The sequence below is a fragment of the Cannabis sativa genome, chromosome X (genome assembly GCF_029168945.1).
Source record: "Cannabis sativa cultivar Pink pepper isolate KNU-18-1 chromosome X, ASM2916894v1, whole genome shotgun sequence".
NCBI classification, from domain to species: domain Eukaryota; kingdom Viridiplantae; phylum Streptophyta; class Magnoliopsida; order Rosales; family Cannabaceae; genus Cannabis; species Cannabis sativa.
The window spans coordinates 79962031-79981682 of record NC_083610.1 but is presented as its reverse complement, the minus strand read 5'-3'; the positions used below and the strand labels follow the sequence as shown (position 1 = coordinate 79981682).

Here is a 19652-nt window from a genome sequence, read left to right as displayed (position 1 = left end):
ACTTCTGTTGTAAGCTTTGTGATCAAGATCAAAGAAAGTAGGCCAATGGATTTCCAACTAGACGCCTTTTAAGATGCTTTTTCCCCTCTATTTGAGAAAATTTTTAATCGATTCCCAAGGAAGGTAAAAGCATTCCAAACCCGTTATCCGTGATGACTACTAAAAACTTCTCCTTTGAATCAACGTCCCGAATGTAACTAACCGAGGGAAGTCCCGTATATCGCTTGGCACTTCGCAATATGGGTCTTATCTAGAGGTACGAGCAAAAAAAAATTCCACTCAGCTATTTTGTATCAAACCGCGAAAAAGACTGTAGTATGAGGAGTTTGATCATTCCGAGTACCCTAACCGAAGCTCGTTTGATAAGTATCAAGTTACCGTTTGAGAGATATGTGACCATTGTTCGTTAGACATCGTACAAAGAAAAGGCTATCATCCGCAAAGAAAATGAGAAACCGAAGGTGCATGCGGTTTAAGCAGCCTACTCTACTAAAATAACTCCGACTGTTCGTGCAGGTTTCCGCAAAAATCTAGGAGAGACCTTCGAACCCTTAAGAACCAAAAGTATGATTAAAGTGAGAGGGTCACCTCAAATGAAGCCGAACTCTATGAGGTGTAACTGACCAACTATATCACCCCATTGAAGAGAAAAAGAGAAAGAACTTCACAGTGGTCTTTCCATCTCTTGTCAATGAAATCTAATACCATTTTGATCAAACCCCATTTTTTCCATTTAAGGAGCAATATCTCCACTCATACCCCTGATCACAATGCTTTCTGCATATCTAAGAAGATGCCGAGGACGGCAATCCGCTCCTTGCATCTATGCCTTAGATGATGGATTGAAGCTTTGAAAAGCACTAAAATGCACTTCGTAGCAGCCTCCTAAAGTTTGACAACAGTTTGCTCTCAAGATTCTCCATGTCATTAGCAAAAGGTTCCAGAACTCAAGTTGAATCTACTGACACAATGATCTCCCATAGCCGTTTCGTTTATAACATTGACGACAAAGTGCTTTCCTGACGATATTCCAATATGGAATTCGTGATTGCTACCATTTTGGGCTAATCACCAAAATTAGCCATCGAGATCCTGCTTCGAGATTATTACAATCGATCATCCTTTTGACAGATTTGAAGTAACCGAGTAAAGATAAACCAGACAATCGATGATAAGTATCGTTGAACATACGTTCATTCTGATCACAAGCAAGCACTTGTTCCTCCTATTCTTCAGAAAATGTCATACACCTCTATCATGTCCGCAAAGAGTTGTTAAATGCAGAAACCGAAATTCATTTCATGAGTATCCTTGGTTACTACTAAGAGTTCTTGTCATTATCACGATACCCCAACACCATTCCGATTAAACAAACCGGTGACATCACTCGATGACATTCAAAGCTAATTTCGCAAATTAAGTAGTACTATAATATGGAGAAATCCTCGAGTGTTAATTTACGCAAGCCTATTGGCGAATGTAACATGACCATACTATATCACCATTAAGCCATGAAAAAGCATGAAAAAGAACTTGTGTTCTCGATCTCACCTCATCGCAATCGTTGAAATCCAAAGATCTTGAACGCCGATGCCAATTATGCGCATTCTTCGCATTGACAATAGGCCGTCCAAATATGCTCTTTAATCTTTTTAATTCATCAAATGCTTTGCTCATCTAACCACTGGCCGTATCAAGTGTTGGTATACAGTCTTCATCCGTCGCAATATTGCACCATTGTTTTCGTGTTATTTTTTGGAAAACCGTAAAAATGTAAAAAAACATTCTTTGAACGTAAAAATGTAAATATTTTACAAAAAATAGTGTCTTATGTAATTATTCTTAATATTTTTTAAGAGTTTGGCGTAAAGAAAGTCCTTCATTTTGTCTTTTGGTTTTGCACATTTGGGTTTGTATTTTCTGTCTCCCAATGCAATACAACAGAGAAAAGCTATGTGTGCGTGTATCTTTAGGAGGCAAAGCATTGGTGGCATGAGCAGTATTGGTTGTTTTCCTGCTGGACCATATCGAAGTGAGCGAAGTCTGTGGGGGATATGTGGCAAAAGTATTGGTGCAATGGGAACAAAAGCTGGCATATAAATTGAAGACAAATCCGAGAAGTTTGTCGGGGAAACTTTAGTTGGCTGGTGCATTCATCCCTTCAGTGTGAAGATTACATGCTCAAGAGAGTAATGTAGATGGATGGAAAACAACAATGGAGGCTTTGTCGTGTCAAGGTTGGAACCATGTGAGATCTTGGCAGCGCAACAATCTCACCTAAATTATTGTTGGGGAATCTTCAGTTGTTTATTGTTGGATGACTCGCTGCAGAAAGCAGATGCGCTGGATGTGGGCCGACCACGATTGGCAAGTTAAGCTGAATTGCCGTTGCAAACTCCTTCTTTGCAAGTAAGTCGAGTGAATCATTGGCCACAAGCATCTCCTCGGCAAAGCCGCTGCGATAACGATCATATCCCGAGGTTGGCAATGCGGATCCTTTGATAAAAGGCCGATAATTCAAAGTCGGTTCTTCTCCATTGTCTAATTTTTCAAGAAACACCGCTGCAACACTTATTGTAAGGATGTCCAATAACACCACACTCCATGCAATATTCTAGAAGTCTCCCTTTCATCGCCGAAAATCAACCCTAACTTATCCTTCACATGACTCAAGGAAATCATCCTACCATCAGTCTAAAGGTTTTGAAACATCCAAGAGAACTCTGGACACGCAGGGGAATGGTCCCCAACCTTCATTTAGTTGAGTCTTCAAAAACATCTTTGTATTCTCCAATAATGTTGCCGCAGCAATAGCCAAAGTTCTGGTCTTGCTTAGAAAGGGAAGTCTGTAGATTTGCACCCAAAATGGTGTAAATGTAAGATCATCAGAGGTGAAATTTTTGCCAACTTCTGGTGAGTATAAAACGATATGGTGGTTTTGAAAATGGTATGGTTCACGGTGTAAGACACGAATTTTGTCCCCTTCACAACCGAATGTCAGCATAAACATGTCCATAGCCCCGCAGATTTTTGAGTAGGAAACGCCTCATCCCTGGTGCAGTTTCCGCGGCCATTTGATTTTGCAAAGTTGAAAGCCGAGACTTTCATTTTCGTGAGGATTTCGGTGACATAAAAGCTTGTATCAACTTAAGAGAGCGTGAGCGGAGGTAGATTCAGTATCATGAAACTCAAAAACTGATTCCTCATCTTCAGTTAGATTGATCTTGGCCTTCATTTTGTTCATTAATGGATCCATTGAAAGCAGAAGAAGGAGTAGAAAGTAAGAAGAGAAGAACAGAGGTGAAGAAAAAACGAATGGAGATTAGAATTTATGGTATGAAAATGGGTGACAATTCAAGAAAGAGATGAGAGGAGTGATGGTGAATCATAAAAAATCCGGGAAAAAAATCAACAATACCGGGAATTGATTGAAGAAAAAACGCGTTAGAACCCATATGGGACATATCTAATCGCCAATAAAGAAAGCATAATCACATAAAGTAAAGCGAACACTCATTATTTAATCATCAAAAAAAATTATATATTACTGTCAATAATCTAAGGGATATCTTGAGTTGAGAAATACCTCATTTTTTTATTCATTAATCAAAAATATATTTATATTATGTTTTATTAGTTTGTAAGTAGTTTGTCTAATATACTCTTACTTTATATTTAAGTTTACCACATAATTTATATTGACTTAAAAGGTATAATGGGGATATTATTTATAAAAGTGAATATATCTTAAAAAATATAGAAATAAAAATAAAAATTAAAATAAATAAAGTAAAATGAGTATACATTGTAATTTCCTCCAAATTTAATCTCATAAAATAGTTCAAAATTATAAAAATGCCATAAAAAGTGTATAAACTTTAAGCTACCATATTCATGAGAGAATGTTTCAAATAGTGTAATTTTCATCCTTGTAATTGTGTTGTGTCTAAGATGGAATAAATTGGCCCAACCCATTCTTCATCTCAAAGATGTGTTGGGCCAGGCTTTGAAAGTAATGAGTTAGACCAGACACTCTAACTCTACAAATTATATTCTATACCATTTTTTATATTCTTCTCTTTTATTTTTACCTTTTTTTTTTAAAGTCTATCATTTTTACATTTTTTTTAAATACTTTACTAATTTTGTCTATGTCACTTCAATATACTTTCTATATGTGACTTCTTTATGTCAGTGTATTTTGAATACAATATATATAAAAAGATATATGTTTCAATTAAATATAAATTAAAGGTAGATTTAATTAATTGATAAATAAAATAAGTATTTTTCAATATACCGTTCCTGCATTCTTTTTTTTTTTTTTTGAAACAACCGTTCCTGCATTCTAGGATAGCATAACATCATCTCTTATCTTATCTTAAAAAAACCATTATCAATTCACTAAACTTACTCAATGCGCAGTTTTATTATACTATTAAAAGAAAACTGTTTATGGGTTAAAAAAAAAAAAACCGTTAATATTTCTATAAAAGTAATAATAATTTCATTAAAAAAAATACTTCAAAAAAACTTAAAAAGTCCGTAAGAACATAATTTTTTTTCTTAATTTTTTTGGATATTATGAATAATCTTTACATTTTTTTTGGGCATAAATTAAATGCTAGATTTTAGGCTTAAAATAGAAAAGAAAAAGAAAAGAAAACATTTTAGTGTTCGTCGAGTATTGACACTTGGGACATAGTTAGTCGTTACCCAGCTCGGTTAACGCGTCAAATAATAGTCAAGCCACTGAAACTTACTCATCAAGAAATTACTCTCTCTTTCTCCTTATATTTGTGGTCTCACCACCATTTTTTTTTTGTGATTTTTTTCTGAAGCTCAAGCAGAATCAAGCCAAAATTTTCAGATACCCAGAGCTAATTTTTGTGTTTTCTCTTCAGTTCTTCGTTCATATATATCTACATTCTCTCTTCATCCCCTGTTTTTTCTTTCTTCTCTTTTCTCCTCGATATTTCTTACCATAATTCTAAACCATTTTTCTTCTTCTTTCTTCGTTTGGTCATACCACAGAAGCAATTTTGACCCAAAATTCAATGTGGGTGGTTTTTGTTAGCCTTAAGCCCGACCCCATTATGGTCTTCATTTGAACTAGATATATAGTTGCTTCTGTAAATTTAAACTCCCGGGGTTCTGGGTATACCTGCAATGAGCTTCTTAAGACCTTCCGCTCTGTATTATCTCTTCTTTACGTACCCTTCATTGCGATGGATGCCGTGCCAGAGTTGGGGTTTTCTCCGATCGCCAGGTCTTGATGGGTTTATGAGACTCTTCGTGGTGTTTCTTTTATGGTCCATGCTTTCTGAAATTCGATTCATACCATCTTCTTCTATGTACCCGACTATTCTTGTTGGCGATCGCATCATTGTTGAAAAGGTTTCCAAAAATCAATACATACAAACACTAGAAATGTTCAATAGTTCAAATGACATTTTTGCTTCTACTTTGGCAATAAATTTTATGATATTTTTAAGTTGTAATTACTATTAATAGTTTATTGGTTTTCTAATTTTGTTTAACAATAAAGATGGCTTATTTCTCTAACCTCTCCACTCTCCAGGCTTCATATTACATAAGAAGTCCTGCATTACATGAAGTGGTGACATTTTGGAATCCAACACAGGTTTATTAATAAATTGAAACTACATATTAGGACTTAATTAGTTTCCTCTGTTCTCTGATGCTGGATATGTTTGTTGTCTTATCTATAGCCACCAGATGATGCGGAAAGGACTGTTTTCATAAAGAGAATTGTTGCCAAAGCTGGAGACTTTGTTGAGGTGTGATTATATTAATTTATGCTTTGATTTTAATATTTTTGGTCTTCTAGTTTAGGCTAAGACTAATTAATGAAAAAAGAATAGGAATGAATTAAAAATGGATTAATCCTATTTATTCCAAACATACCCTTCTTTCAAACCCTCCAATAAGAGTTCTCGTACAACAGAACAGCCTGGAGCAAGGTAACCTATAAGAAAGTAAGCCTTAAATATCCATTTTTTGATGTTATAGTGTTGGAAATTATTGCTGCCAACACAACACACAACTCAAAGTAGAGAGTATTCAAACACAAACAACAATACTAAGTCAACAGACAAATTATTAAAATAAAGGATGAAGTGAAGACAACTAAAGTTTAATACTGGTTCAGCTAATAATGCATTGGCCTAATCCAGTTTGTTAAAGAGGTTCCACTACTCAAAAATGCCTATAGAGATGTTTTAATCTATAAGAGCTAGAACAGAGAAAGGCCCTTTTACAAACAATTTCTTGAACCAACAATGTTGAAGACTCTCAACTCTCTCTCACACTTCCTGTACAAGTCATAAGTGTTTCCCAAAGCAATCACTCTAATTTTTGATAATTTCCACACTTGAAACTAAGGCTTGTTGTTCTGGTATAAATATTATTCGTATTTCATCAATTAGTCATTATTACTCAAACTGCATAATTTGGTTGTTACAGGTCAATAATGGATTACTCTACGTTAATGGAATTGCTCAGCAAGAAGATTTTATAGCAGAACCACATAGATATGTATTAAATTTAACGGTGAGCCCTTCTTCTCATACCACTTACTTTCAACTTCGTTGTACAATTTTTAAGCATTTGCATTTGCCACTCTGTATTCTACCATATATATATATATATATATATATATATATATTTATATGACGGACGCAAACACTGTATTTTACTTGGCTTATAATCATTTGTACATAGAGATTTTCAATATCAACTAACTCCATGTACCCAATAACTATATAATAACCTCCTCACAATTCCCACATCTCTTTACTCTTCACAGGAAGAATTTTTTAACCCCAATTGATAGTTTAGTTATAAAAACATTTTCAAACTTTTTTTTACGTAATTTACATAAACAAATTTCTCTACTTCACAAATATGAACTAGTTAAATAGGTAAATGATCCTGGTGTGTATTAGTGTTACAACCTGCATCTGTGTTGGTGTATAACTAATTTTAGTTTGACCTGAATTTGCAGTATGTGCCTGAAGGTCATGTTTATGTGTTGGGTGACAACCGTAATAATAGCTATGATTCCCATTATTGGTGAGTTTTTTTTTAATTCCCCTCTATATGCTTTGAGCTTTAGCACAATCTTCACTCTCACTTTTATTGCTTCTTCATCTTAATTTACTAAGTAATCTATAAGTGAAATTACTAACAGGGGACCTCTTCCTGTACGGAACATCATCGGAAGATATGTAATTTGTTGCCACAGACCATCCAACAGTTGAGACGAGATTTGAAGATGAGCCACCGCTGCTGCTCGCTAGAGCCATCTAACTATAATCTGAGTGCCTCTAAACTTTGCCATATTACAGAAGAAAATCGAGCTGATCACGTTTTTTACACCCGCGGATTCCTTGTTCTGCTTATTGGTGATCCACAACTCATTTTAGTAATTTATGCTAGGCATTCTATTCTCTTAATTTGTTTGCCTGCAGTAAGATTTTTAAGACGATTGTAGAATTTTGTTAGACTAAACATTTTCATAAACACTTGCAGTTATGGACTTGTGGTGTTTTGCCAGTTTAGTTTATGCTTCATAATTTAGCCAACAGTTGTGTCAAGTAAGTTAATCCCAGTTGTTACCAGCGCAAATTAAGACAATTATCCTTGCTTGGAAAGGGCCTTAAATCTATTCTACAATTGTGGTAAAATAGTGAAGTAGTGGTGTTAAGATGACTAGCTAATGGTTTAGTACATTAGAATGGTTTGGCTTAGAAGATGATTGTATGAGAAAGTGTAGAAAGCTTTATTGTTAGTTTGGATATTAGTTACACAATTTGAAATTCTTGATGGAGTATTTATAATTGCTCACCCCTTGTATTTTGTGGTTAAAATAATTTCTTCTAGATATTTCTTTCACTAGAAGAAATTATATCCACACACATCTAAATGTTTTTAGATTTCACTTAGCTAGTATATTCTACATTAATCTATTCTAGAAATTACTTAAGTTCTTAAAGAATTTTTTTTTTCTATAAATGTGTAGAAATTTTTAGACTAAAGTTTTGTAGAAATGTGTAGCACATTTTAATACCTTTACTTGGTACACATTTTGGTAATTTCGATCAGGTCTTGTAGTAGCTCAAACTTGCTCCTTGGTAGTGCTAATTTCGTGAAAATATTTACCAACTTTTCTTGTGTCTTGCAATGCTTGAGCTCAATTTATTTGATTGTTTCAACTTCTGATGAAATGATATTTGATATGCTTATATGCTTGGTCCTCCTATGGAATACAAGATTCTTCGCTATTGCTATAGTTGATTTGTTATCGCAATATATCTTTGTAGCTTTTTTTTGATGAATCTCCCATATCTTCAAATATTCTTGTAAGCCATATAGCTTGGCATGTAGTCATTGTTGCTGCAACATATTTTGCTTCTGTTGATGCTTGTGCAACAATTGCTTGTTTCTTTGATGCTTAAGAAAATATTTTTGATCCAAGTGTGAAGGCACATCATAACGTGCTTTTCATGTCGTCCATGGATCCTGCTTAATCAGAATCTGTGCGGCCAACCAGTTTTGACTCATTCGTGATTTCGTACCATATTCCATAGAATTTTGTTCTTTATTTCAAGTATCTAAGAATTCGCTTGGCTGCCCTGTAATGAACTTGACTTGGATCATGTATGCATCTTGATAGGAGATTAACTACGTACATTATGTCTAGTCTTGTAGTAGTTAGATAGTGTTATTTGTGTTTCTGGTTAGGGGACACGTGGACACAAGACAAGTAATTAAAGCCCATCAGTGGGCCCTAAACGACAAGAATTGGGCCAAGCCCAATGCCAAGTTGGCCTTCTGGGAAGGCAATCACATTGCACGTCCAAGCAAACCTTCGCCAAGCATACTTCGTATTCGCAGAATTTCAAGCTTTGCATAGCCAGAAAGACCCATCACCATGCATCTGGAAGCCAGTAGTAGTTTTCCATTTGCCAATCCGCATAGAATAAGGAAGTTACCTTCTACGGATCTCGGAAAAAGAATAATATGAAGTTAAAAAAATTACATAATTAAAGATCAAATAATCAATGCACAATTAATTATCTATAATCAAAGGACACGACATAAACAACTATCACTGTGATCAACCTGCCAAGTCATCATACAGTCAATGCCTCATGGGCTGGACTTTATACAATAAGTCTAAAAGTACTGTATTATTTGTAAAGACTCTATTAGAGAGAAAATGGTAACTAAGTATAAACTCTATTACTTTATATATACACAACGAATCCTTCATGCAAAGGGTTAAAAAACTCTTAACTCACAAGCTTGAGAAATTGGACATAGTGTAATCCCTTTGGTTTTTTTAGCCTAAGAGATAATAAAATTGACTCGTGGACTAAGGTTCTTTAACACTCAAACTACGTAAATACTCTAAGTATTCTCTCTTGATTTATTTCTTTTGATTGTTTTTCTTTAGTTCTCATATTAAATAGTTTATTTTTTAAAAATCTCGGTAAATATCTTGATGCTTTCATTGAGAGCTAGTAATCATACCATCTCGAATTACGTTCAGTAATTATGATACTCACCCAAAACAGGTTTGGTCTTCACTATACTGATCCTAATGTTAAGACAAGAGATACAAAAGATCTAACTGAGGTGACCAATTGCCACAAGAAAGATCAAATCTCTAAGGATCCTATGGTCGAAGACGATGAATCATGAGAGAATAGTTCAAATGATTTTGAAGATGTTCATCCAGACGTGCCTAAAGATGATCAGGACATGCCCGCCGATGGTGCTGCTAGAAAGAAAGATAATCTTGATGAGTCAGATCCTGTGGTCACAATGGCCAAGAAATTACAAATAGCTAAAAATAAAGGTGTCCCCTACCATTTTGTACCAAGTTAAAAATTACATAAATTGAGTTAGAAAACATAGCCTTTTCCATTAAATTATTCTCTCCGGTACTATTCTTATTTCCAAAAAGTCGTTAACAAAAATGGCTAATGCTGACCAAATATTTTCGGTAATCTTCACCCGCGATAAATAAATTAATGTTTTTCCAAGTGTGCACCAAACTTAGAAACTCAAAATTCCCAATTAATTGTAATGGATTACATGGCATATATTTACAGTTTGTAATATATCGTACGGATTACCAATATTGGAAGTCAGAGGCATAGCTTTTGTTCTTTTACTCTAAACGGAAAATATTGTGTGTATGTGTGAGCGAGCTTTAGTGCATGTGATGTTACCCTTTTCAACAGTGTAAAACTCTTTCCTTCTTCTTCTTCTTCAAACTCAACAAATTAATAAAATGAAAAGTTAAAGTACTACGTGTAGCAAAGTTTTAACACATATTAATTGATCAGCATATTCAAAAAAAAATAATATATATAGAAAGCCGAAAAAATGAAATTAGAAAAATTATTTAATGTGATGAATATATATATCTTGCACGAAAACGTGAACTATTTTAATATGTACTCAATATTCACTGTACGTACGTGAGCCATGCATGTGTGATTGCTCTCATTTTGATGGAAAAAAAAAAAGGAAACTGATGATATAGCACCCGTAGATGTTAGAAAGTAATAGTACTATTAGGTAAAACTAAGAATGACTATGACTTCACATCAGTGACTTAAGACAAAAAACAAATTGATGATGATAGCTATAGCATATATCTTTTTTTTTATTATTTAATTTTTTATGGGAATTTAACCTATACCATAGATCTTACATCAGTGAAATTAAGGCTTTTACACTGTAGGAACTCATTGACACTGTTTTATTGTTTAAAATCAAATATTATATAGTTTTCTAAGATGAGAATTTTAGTTGTAATTATAATCTTTTTAGGGGAAAAAAATTGGCGAGTGGATTCTAATTTATTGAAAGAATTTTTATCTTTTTCAGTAATAAATCAAAAAATTTGATGATGTATATGTATTATTTTATTTTCAAAAGAAAGAATTCTTATGTGATATTGGCATATATAGGTGGGCCATGCATAGCAGCCCACTCATAGTTTTAATGGTCAGGTTACAAATACACTTGAAGGTTTTTTTTTTCTTTATTCTTCAATCTTCGAATGACTCCGATCCGATCAGTTATGAGTGAAGAAGGTTAAAACTTAAGTATTAGTATAATTTAATGTCAAGTTAGTCAGTAGTTTATTTGTTTATCCTTAATTAATTTATTGTGTGAATTTCGAATCTATGATGATTGATGAATGTTAAAACTCAAGTATTAGTATAATTTAATGTCAAGTTTCACCTATTTTATTTAATTTGTAACAGAACATGTAATCAAGACTTGTTACTCAATTTTACCAATTAAGATGTGATGCAATTGAGTACTGTTAGAGTATAGTACAAGTGTAAGAATATTGAACAATTTATAAGAGTGTGACTAACTCTACTCATCACTATAGTAGGTTAGATATAGCCTCATAATTCTTGTGATAATATTGTATTCAATCACTAACCAAATATTGTGTGCACGAAAAAAAATAGTAAGTTGCACGAGATCTCTCATAGTGCCAAGATCAAAACAAAATAAGCGAGCAAGTGTCTCACATGTAACCGCTATATATATTATATATATAAAACAAGCAAGAATATATAGTTTAGAGTATGGGATAGAATCTCATAATTATTGTCAAGCACCATATAAGTGACTTATTGCAGTGCTCTATTTAGGATTGTATACTGCTGTATATGAGTAATATATACTACACATTATGGTTTATATAATTATAAACCAATTTATAAAGTGCGTTTCAAATGGATTATTCATGTGGTATATATACTTTCATAATAACATTATAATTTTTAAAAAAATTAATACATCTATTATATGCGTGCGTGTATAAATAATAATAATAATCTGAACCTCTATACGTACTTCTAATTAATTGTAATTTTCTTATAAAGCCACTTTATTATTTCCCATTTGTGTCGTTATCTTATTTCTTTGAACTATTTTAATATTAATTAAAAAACTATCATGTACTTATTTATAACTGTGCCTATATATATATTTATATATTTAGTTCTGTTCTACCTAGCTAATATATATATACGTAGATCTCTCACAAACCATCCTCACTACTACATATACTACTACTCTTTCTCTCTTCTATTCTTCTACATTTCTCTCACATTTATTTATATATATACATCGATCTTTTATTTATATATATACATCGATCTATTTGAAAAGAAAAAAATGAGTAGTTTATTATCTAAGAAAGCAGCATGCAATGCTCATGGTCAAGATTCTTCCTACTTCTTAGGATGGGAAGAATACGAGAGAAATTCTTATGATAGAATTACCAACCCGGAAGGGATTATCCAAATGGGTCTTGCAGAAAACCAGGTTAATTATTATATATATATATAAATTATAGAAAAATGTATTATACATGAAATTAAAATTTTCTTACATTCTTTATTTTTGGACAGCTTTGTTACCACCTTCTAGAGTCATGGCTTGCTAATAATCCACATGCACTTGGGTTTAAAAGTCAAGGTCAATACATTTTCAGAAAACTTGCTCTGTTCCAAGATTATCATGGACTCCCCGAATTCAAGAAGGTAATTATCATTAGATATTCTATAAAAATTAATATATTATAGGAAGAATACTAAACATTTATTTTTCATTTCCAAATTCAATGTGTATATATATAATAAAATTTGGTTACAGCAGGCAATGGTTGAATTCATGTCCGAAATAAGTGGAAACAAAGTGAGATTTGAGCCGCAAAGTCTAGTGCTCATCGCAGGTGCAACCTCAGCCAACGAGGCCCTCATATTTTGCCTAGCTGATCCCAACGATGCCTTCCTTCTCCCAACTCCATACTACCCTGGGTACGTAACCTAATTAATTAACTTTAGTTACCCTTATTATTAATTTCATTAATTATTCTATCACTACTTTTCACTTTAATTAGCTAAACGTACGTACGTTAGTCGTAGTAAAGTCACTAATAATGCCACAGCTAGCTTTCACTGGGTCCCACTTCCTTCGTGCATACGTGATTCGGGTTCTACATCAATCATCATAGGATATTATAATATCTTGTTTCTTATTCATTTTAGTATAGATAAAAATTGTTTAGCCTATTTTTTTTTAAAAGATGGTATACCTTATATGACTTAGTTATTTTTAAAATTATTTATAAATTTTTTAAAAAAAATTAATTTTTTTAAATTTTAAATATTCTGAATAATTTATAGTATTGTAAATTATTTAAAATTTTCTAAAAATTTACAAATAATCTTAAATAATTACGGGATTATACAAACAAAAATTAAACTAAAAATCTATTCTAAATGTTAAAACAGATAAAGAATTTATTAAAACACTATTAGTGGTTTTACCAAAAATCTTCTCAATATTTTAATATTTAAAAACAAATAGATATGATAAAGAAGAATTGCATATATGTAATGTACTTAGTTTTTGCAGATTTGATAGGGATCTTAAGTGGCGAACTGAAGTGGTAATAGTGCCTATTCATTGCAAAAGCTCAAATGGCTTTCAAATCACGGAAGAGGGATTGGAACAAGCCTATGAAGATGCCACAAACCGTAATCTAAGAGTTAAAGGTGTTTTGATTACCAACCCATCTAATCCATGTGGCACCACAATGACAGTGGATGAGTTGAATCTCCTCCTTAACTTCATTGAACTTAAGAAAATCCATCTCATCAGTGATGAAATCTATTCAGGAACAGTTTTCAACAAACCAGACTTTAAAAGTGTCATAGAAGTTCTCAACGAGAGAAACAATAACAACAATAATAGTACTAATCAAATCATGATTCGGGAACAAGTTCATGTCGTTTATAGCCTTTCCAAAGATCTAGGACTCCCTGGATTTCGTGTTGGAGCAATATATTCAAATCACAAGATGGTTTTAGATGCAGCCACAAAAATGTCGAGTTTCGGTTTGGTATCTTCTCAAACTCAATTCTTACTCTCGGTTATGTTATCAGACAAATATTTTACGAAAACATACATAAAAGAAAACCAAAAGAGACTTAAGAGAAGGCATAAAATGCTTGTTGGGGGTCTTAAGAAAGCAGGAATAAGTTGTCTTAAGAGTAATGCTGGATTATTTTGTTGGGTTGATATGAGACACCTTCTTAAGTCGAATACTTTCAATGCTGAAATTGAGCTATGGAAAAAGATCATTTACGATGTGAAACTCAATATATCACCTGGTTCATCGTGTCATTGTAACGAACCAGGTTGGTTTAGAGTTTGTTTTGCAAACATGTCCGGGAGAACATTGAAGCTCGCAATAAAAAGGTTGAAAGACTTTGTTGCTGATCATGATGAGTTTAATTACCACACTAAATATCACCAACCTACTACGTAATAGGCTTTTCCACCTATCATTTCACATCCACCAATGCTATCAGCTCCCCATATTGTAAGTACAGTTTATATATATATATATATTCTCTTCTCTTATATATACGTATAAATGAATTATTACACATGCATATACATCAATAAACTAGTATCATCATCAATCCAATCGCTCGGTAGTTTTTTTCAAAAAAAAGAGAAAAAAACGTTAATATGATCATTTTGGACCGGTATTAATTAAAATGCATGGTACAACATGTTATACTGAACTCAATTTTCGATAATTTTTTTCTTTTAATACATATATAATCAACTTCAAAACAATTTCTAACACGAACAAATATAAAAATTGTAACAAGTCTTGTTGTAACACTTTTATATTGGGTTATTTTTAAAGTTTATTTTAACTAAAAATCAATTCTAGGCATTACTTTGTACAATTCTAGAAAATACAATGTCAAATTTATTATTTAATAAACTATTTAATTAGTAATTTTTATAAAATACAGAATTTAAAATAGTATTTATTAGATTGTTAATATTATTAAGAAGTTATTTGTGACTAAAAATATTATTAACATAGAAATCTGTAATTAAATGTGTAGTTGAGGCAAAACTTAAAACTAAATTAGTAATGATTTGTATCTAAATACTAGCATTTTAAAAATAATATTTAGTTAAAAAATTATATTATAATTAAAAATTTGTTACTAAACAAAAACTGTTTTTGCAGTGTGATTGAATCGTCTTTGCCTCTGAATTAATGGTTTTTACCTAGCTAGCGAAATTCCCCAATTACAACTAACTGTTAAAATTATGTTATATCTGTTTATTTTTTAACGATTTGATGGATCAGAACTGTCTAAAAAGTAGGCAGAAAGCAAACCAACATATATATGTTTTTTAATGGTTGTTATAATTGTTATTAGGAACAATTTTTGTCAGCTAAAAAAAATAATTTACGGTATAAATATCTAAGTTTAATTTTACGATTGTAAATAAATATTTAAATTTAATTTTTAATCGTAATAATACTTAATTTATATTTTTAAAATTTTTGTAAGTACCTAGTCTTTAACTGTTAAATTATTATTCAAATGTTATTTTTTTATTAGTATATTTAAAGTAAGTTTTAAATAAAAAATACATATATTTAATGACTTAGACCAATTAGAGATTTAACTTGACATTTAAAGGTAAGGTATTTAGAAAAATTTTAAAATTATAACTTAATTGCTCTAAAAAATTAAACTTAACTATTCATGTATAAATTACTCTAAAAAAAACTTTACATAAGCTATAAGAGAAAACAAATCATTGCTTTGTCAAAAACAAAAATTAAAAGGCACTAATAGTTCTAACACTACTTAAAATGTTAAATCACTATTAATAATATTAAATGTTAAGTCATATATAATTTAATATAATATTTTTTTTTTTTTGAAATATGGCTATAAATATTAATTTATTAATCTTCCTTGGTTCTACCATGCATAAGTACTGTATCTAATTAAAGAAAATAATTATTTTGTGCCCACGTGTTGTATGCATATATAAATTATGGAATTTTTTTTTTTTTTTTGAAAAAAGAAAAATTATGTCTTGGCGCAGGTATTAGTTTATGACATCTGTAAGAGAGAGAGGCTGAGAAGTCGAGGTTAAGTTGCTGTCTCTGATATTTTCTAGGGTTTGTAATATTATATCCTTAATTCATAATCATAATGCGTTATTAATTAGTAGTACTGTGTACTGAAATTTGAATAAATATTCTGTAATGCATATACGTCCAAAACTTATATTATATTTATATATTTGTGCAGTACTATATTCTCGTACTATCTCATCAGTTATTAATATTATAGGAATTAATATAAAGCTATTTAATTCTAGTACAAACTCGTGAATTCTTTCATATAATCATCATCATCATCCTCTTGCATTACTACTACCAAAATTATTTGATAGTGTATGTAATTATTATGAGTCATACTCTTGTCCAATGAGAGGTGACTATATATATACTATACTATTCAAAATATATATGTCATTTTAATTTCTGGGTACCATTTTAATTATATATAGCCCTCTAACTAATAAATTTTGAAATTTATAATGTCAGTTTAAATAGTTTATTGCACTGATATATATTTGTGTAAAATAAGTTATTTAATGATGATAATCTTAAAAATATTTGAAAACTAGTAAAATGTTTACTATAAATATTAGTAAAGTACTATTATACATATCATTAGAGTTAGTCCCACATTGTTAATGTAAAATAATAAATTATCATATATAAAATGAATGAACTACTCCTCTCATAGTCAATTAATTTTTGAAATGGAACCTCAATCACTTTATCCCAAATTCTAACAAGTTATCAAAGTCACTTATGATCTGTTATGAGCCCAAAGTGCTATCGGTCCAAAAAAATCATTTGTAATCCGTTGTGAGCCAAAGTGTTGTCGATCTAAAAAGATACTTTTGTTGTCCCCTTTAACTTCCATTTGGGACCTTTAGCTAATCTATGCCAGTTTCCAGTATTGGGTCTTTGACTTGTTTCAAAATTCACAAACGTGTACACCCATAAATTTCTTGATATTTGGTCTTGTGGAATTTTTTCAAATGTCATGTTCGGTTATGTGACCTCTTAAAGATCGTTCGTTATACCCAGACTTTTCAAGCCCAAACATAAGGAGAGTGTATAGAGTTACTACCACATTGTTAATGTGTGAAAATAAATTGTCATATATAAGATCAATGGACTACTCCACTCATAACCAATTAATTTTGAGACGGAAGCTCATTCACCTTATTCCAAATTCCAACACATACACCTATATATAATTTATATTATATTTTCTCTCTCCCCATGCTGATCAGATCTTTCTCGTTAGGGTTAAACGTAACACCTTCATACGTACGTACGTGTATGAAACAATATATATACTAAATATATGTAAGTTCTTGGTCTTGCGTACGTATATGTAAGTTAAATTATCCTTTTTTTGGCTGAGACAAAATAAGCTATATATATATTAGGGTTTAGGAACCATCTATTTTCTTGTCCATATGTTTCTCTATTCAAACTATTATTTCTGAAAAGATAAATAGTTAAATTAACTTTGTCCATATATTTCTCTATTCAAACTATTATGTCTGAAAAGATCAAATAGTTGAACTTTGTCTAGCTAGCCCTAGTAAGATGTTAGGGAAAAGTAGCTATTTGATTTGGTGTGACCAACTCTGCTCCCACAACGCAATCTGATTTTGGGGAAGAGATATTGAAAAAAAAAAAAAAACGAAAGAGTGTTGCTATATTCACATCTCTGCTGATTAAATTTAAAATTAGATTTCTTCAAAAAAAAAAAAATATATTAAAATTAGATCTCAAATATAAATTTAAATAATTTAATATAAAAGTATGTCGAGACCTAATATTAAATTTCACAAATCCTTGTAAGCACATGTGATGTGATGTTAGATACTCTATGGTCCATTGATGAACTTGTCTGGTTTATTTTAGGAGATTTTGCTATTTGTAGAGACTTTTTCATTCAATAATGTTAAGGGACACTTTAAGCTACTAAACATAAAAAAAAAAAAGAAAAAAGCCATAATATTATTGGTGTAATTTAATATCAAGTCCCACATATTTTAATTTAATAAATAATATAAAAAATCACTAACCAATCACACAATGTTCCACATCGGTGTGATCAGGGCCGGTCTTAAGTTGAAATGGGCCTTAGGAAAAAGGAAAAAAAATTGAGCCCTTATTATAATAATAAATGGTATTTTTAAAAATTATTACAAAATATATATATTTTAAAAGATATTTTTTTTATTTGGGTCCCTAAGATAGGTAGGCCCTAGGCACAGGCCTAGCCCACCTTAGCCTAGGGCCGACCCTAGGTGAGGTGTTAGGCACCTTAAGGTGCACGATAACAATGTTCTTTTTCTTTTTATTAGTGCTATTTGTAGAGTGTAATACGACATGATGTGACAAAAAGATATTTGGTATAATTTAAGATAGGATAACATATATGAGCTCTCATACTACTAAGGGAATTTTACAAAAATACTTATTTTTCATCACTTTTATATACATTTTTACTGTATTAAGTTTTCAAAAATATGTGTTTTAGCAAAATAAATTTTTTTAAAAAAACAACTAAAAACTAACTCTAAAATAACTTAGCAAATAACATGAAAACAACTATAAAACAACAAAATGATAACTGCAAAACAACAGAAAAATAACAAAACAATGACCTAATTGCAATATACAAAACAATAACAACTCCTCAATATGTTTTTGTATTACGATTTTTTTTACTTTATTTTGACAACTTGATTTAACTTTTTGTACTGCTACATTATTTTTTTCATGGAATTTGTTGTTACAACTTCATACTTTCAGTTTTTTTTTCTCTTTTCCTTTTTGAGTTAATGACAGCTAAAATGATCATTTATTTTTAAAAGTTTTTTGGAAAGCATTTATTTTTTAAAAGTTAAATAAATTATTACATTAATAATAGAAATAATAAAATCTTATAATATCAAAATAGTGTATATAGTATAATAGGTAATATATTTCTGAAAAAAATAAAAATATATTTATGAAAAAAAATAAAATTAAAAAAAAATCGCTTATTACACAAAATACTGAAGCTTTATAAAAGTCCTTATGGCAGCGATTTTTACATAATTCTCCTATAATTGGGGAATTACCCCATATACAATTTTTTTAACTTTTTTTTTTTCAAATTTATGGTTTGGGTTTCTAAAGTGGTTGCAGCGCTAGTTACAATAGAGGTTTCTATACGATTTTTTGGTGCAATTTAGGTTGCAGTGGTAGTTGCAATAGGAGTTTCTATATAGAATTCTGTAAAAATACCAAAAAAAAACTGTTCAAAAGTGTAAAATGGAAAAGCCCCATTATTATTTGCATAGAGTCTACGGTTGCTCACCCTCCCTTTAGCACTACAAGAAATTTCACTTTTACCAGTACATTTCGCAAACTGCACTGGCAAATAGGTCAAAGTTTTATCAGCGTACATTTGAAGTGGCTAAAATCTAACTTTTACCAGCGCATTTACGCGCTCGGAAAAGTCATTTTTTACCAGCGCTTTTCATTTTATGCTGGTAAAAGTTCTAATACCAACATTGATTTACCAACCCTCTTTTGCCAACACATCACAAGTAAATTCTATTTTACCAGCGCAATACCAACTTTTGCTAACACAAAAATATGC

The 19652-nt window shown here is 31.2% G+C and overlaps 2 protein-coding genes across 2 annotated transcripts; both read left to right on the top strand.

Annotated features, from left to right (window-relative positions):
* The first annotated feature begins 4668 nt into the window (after positions 1-4668).
* On the top strand, positions 4669-7604 carry LOC115699812 (chloroplast processing peptidase). The gene is made up of 6 exons (XM_030627357.2): positions 4669-5397; positions 5582-5644; positions 5733-5801; positions 6487-6573; positions 7028-7095; positions 7214-7604. Exons 1-6 carry the CDS (start codon positions 5170-5172, stop codon positions 7281-7283), a joined length of 585 nt encoding a protein of 194 aa, XP_030483217.1. The 5' UTR covers positions 4669-5169; the 3' UTR covers positions 7284-7604.
* Positions 7605-12124: 4520 nt separating this feature from the next.
* LOC115696400 (1-aminocyclopropane-1-carboxylate synthase 3-like) lies at positions 12125-16378 on the top strand. Its single transcript, XM_061105516.1, has 5 exons — positions 12125-12390; positions 12477-12608; positions 12724-12884; positions 13486-14455; positions 16006-16378. Exons 1-4 carry the CDS (start codon positions 12241-12243, stop codon positions 14399-14401), a joined length of 1359 nt encoding a protein of 452 aa, XP_060961499.1. The 5' UTR covers positions 12125-12240; the 3' UTR covers positions 14402-14455; positions 16006-16378.
* Positions 16379-19652: the final 3274 nt, after the last annotated feature.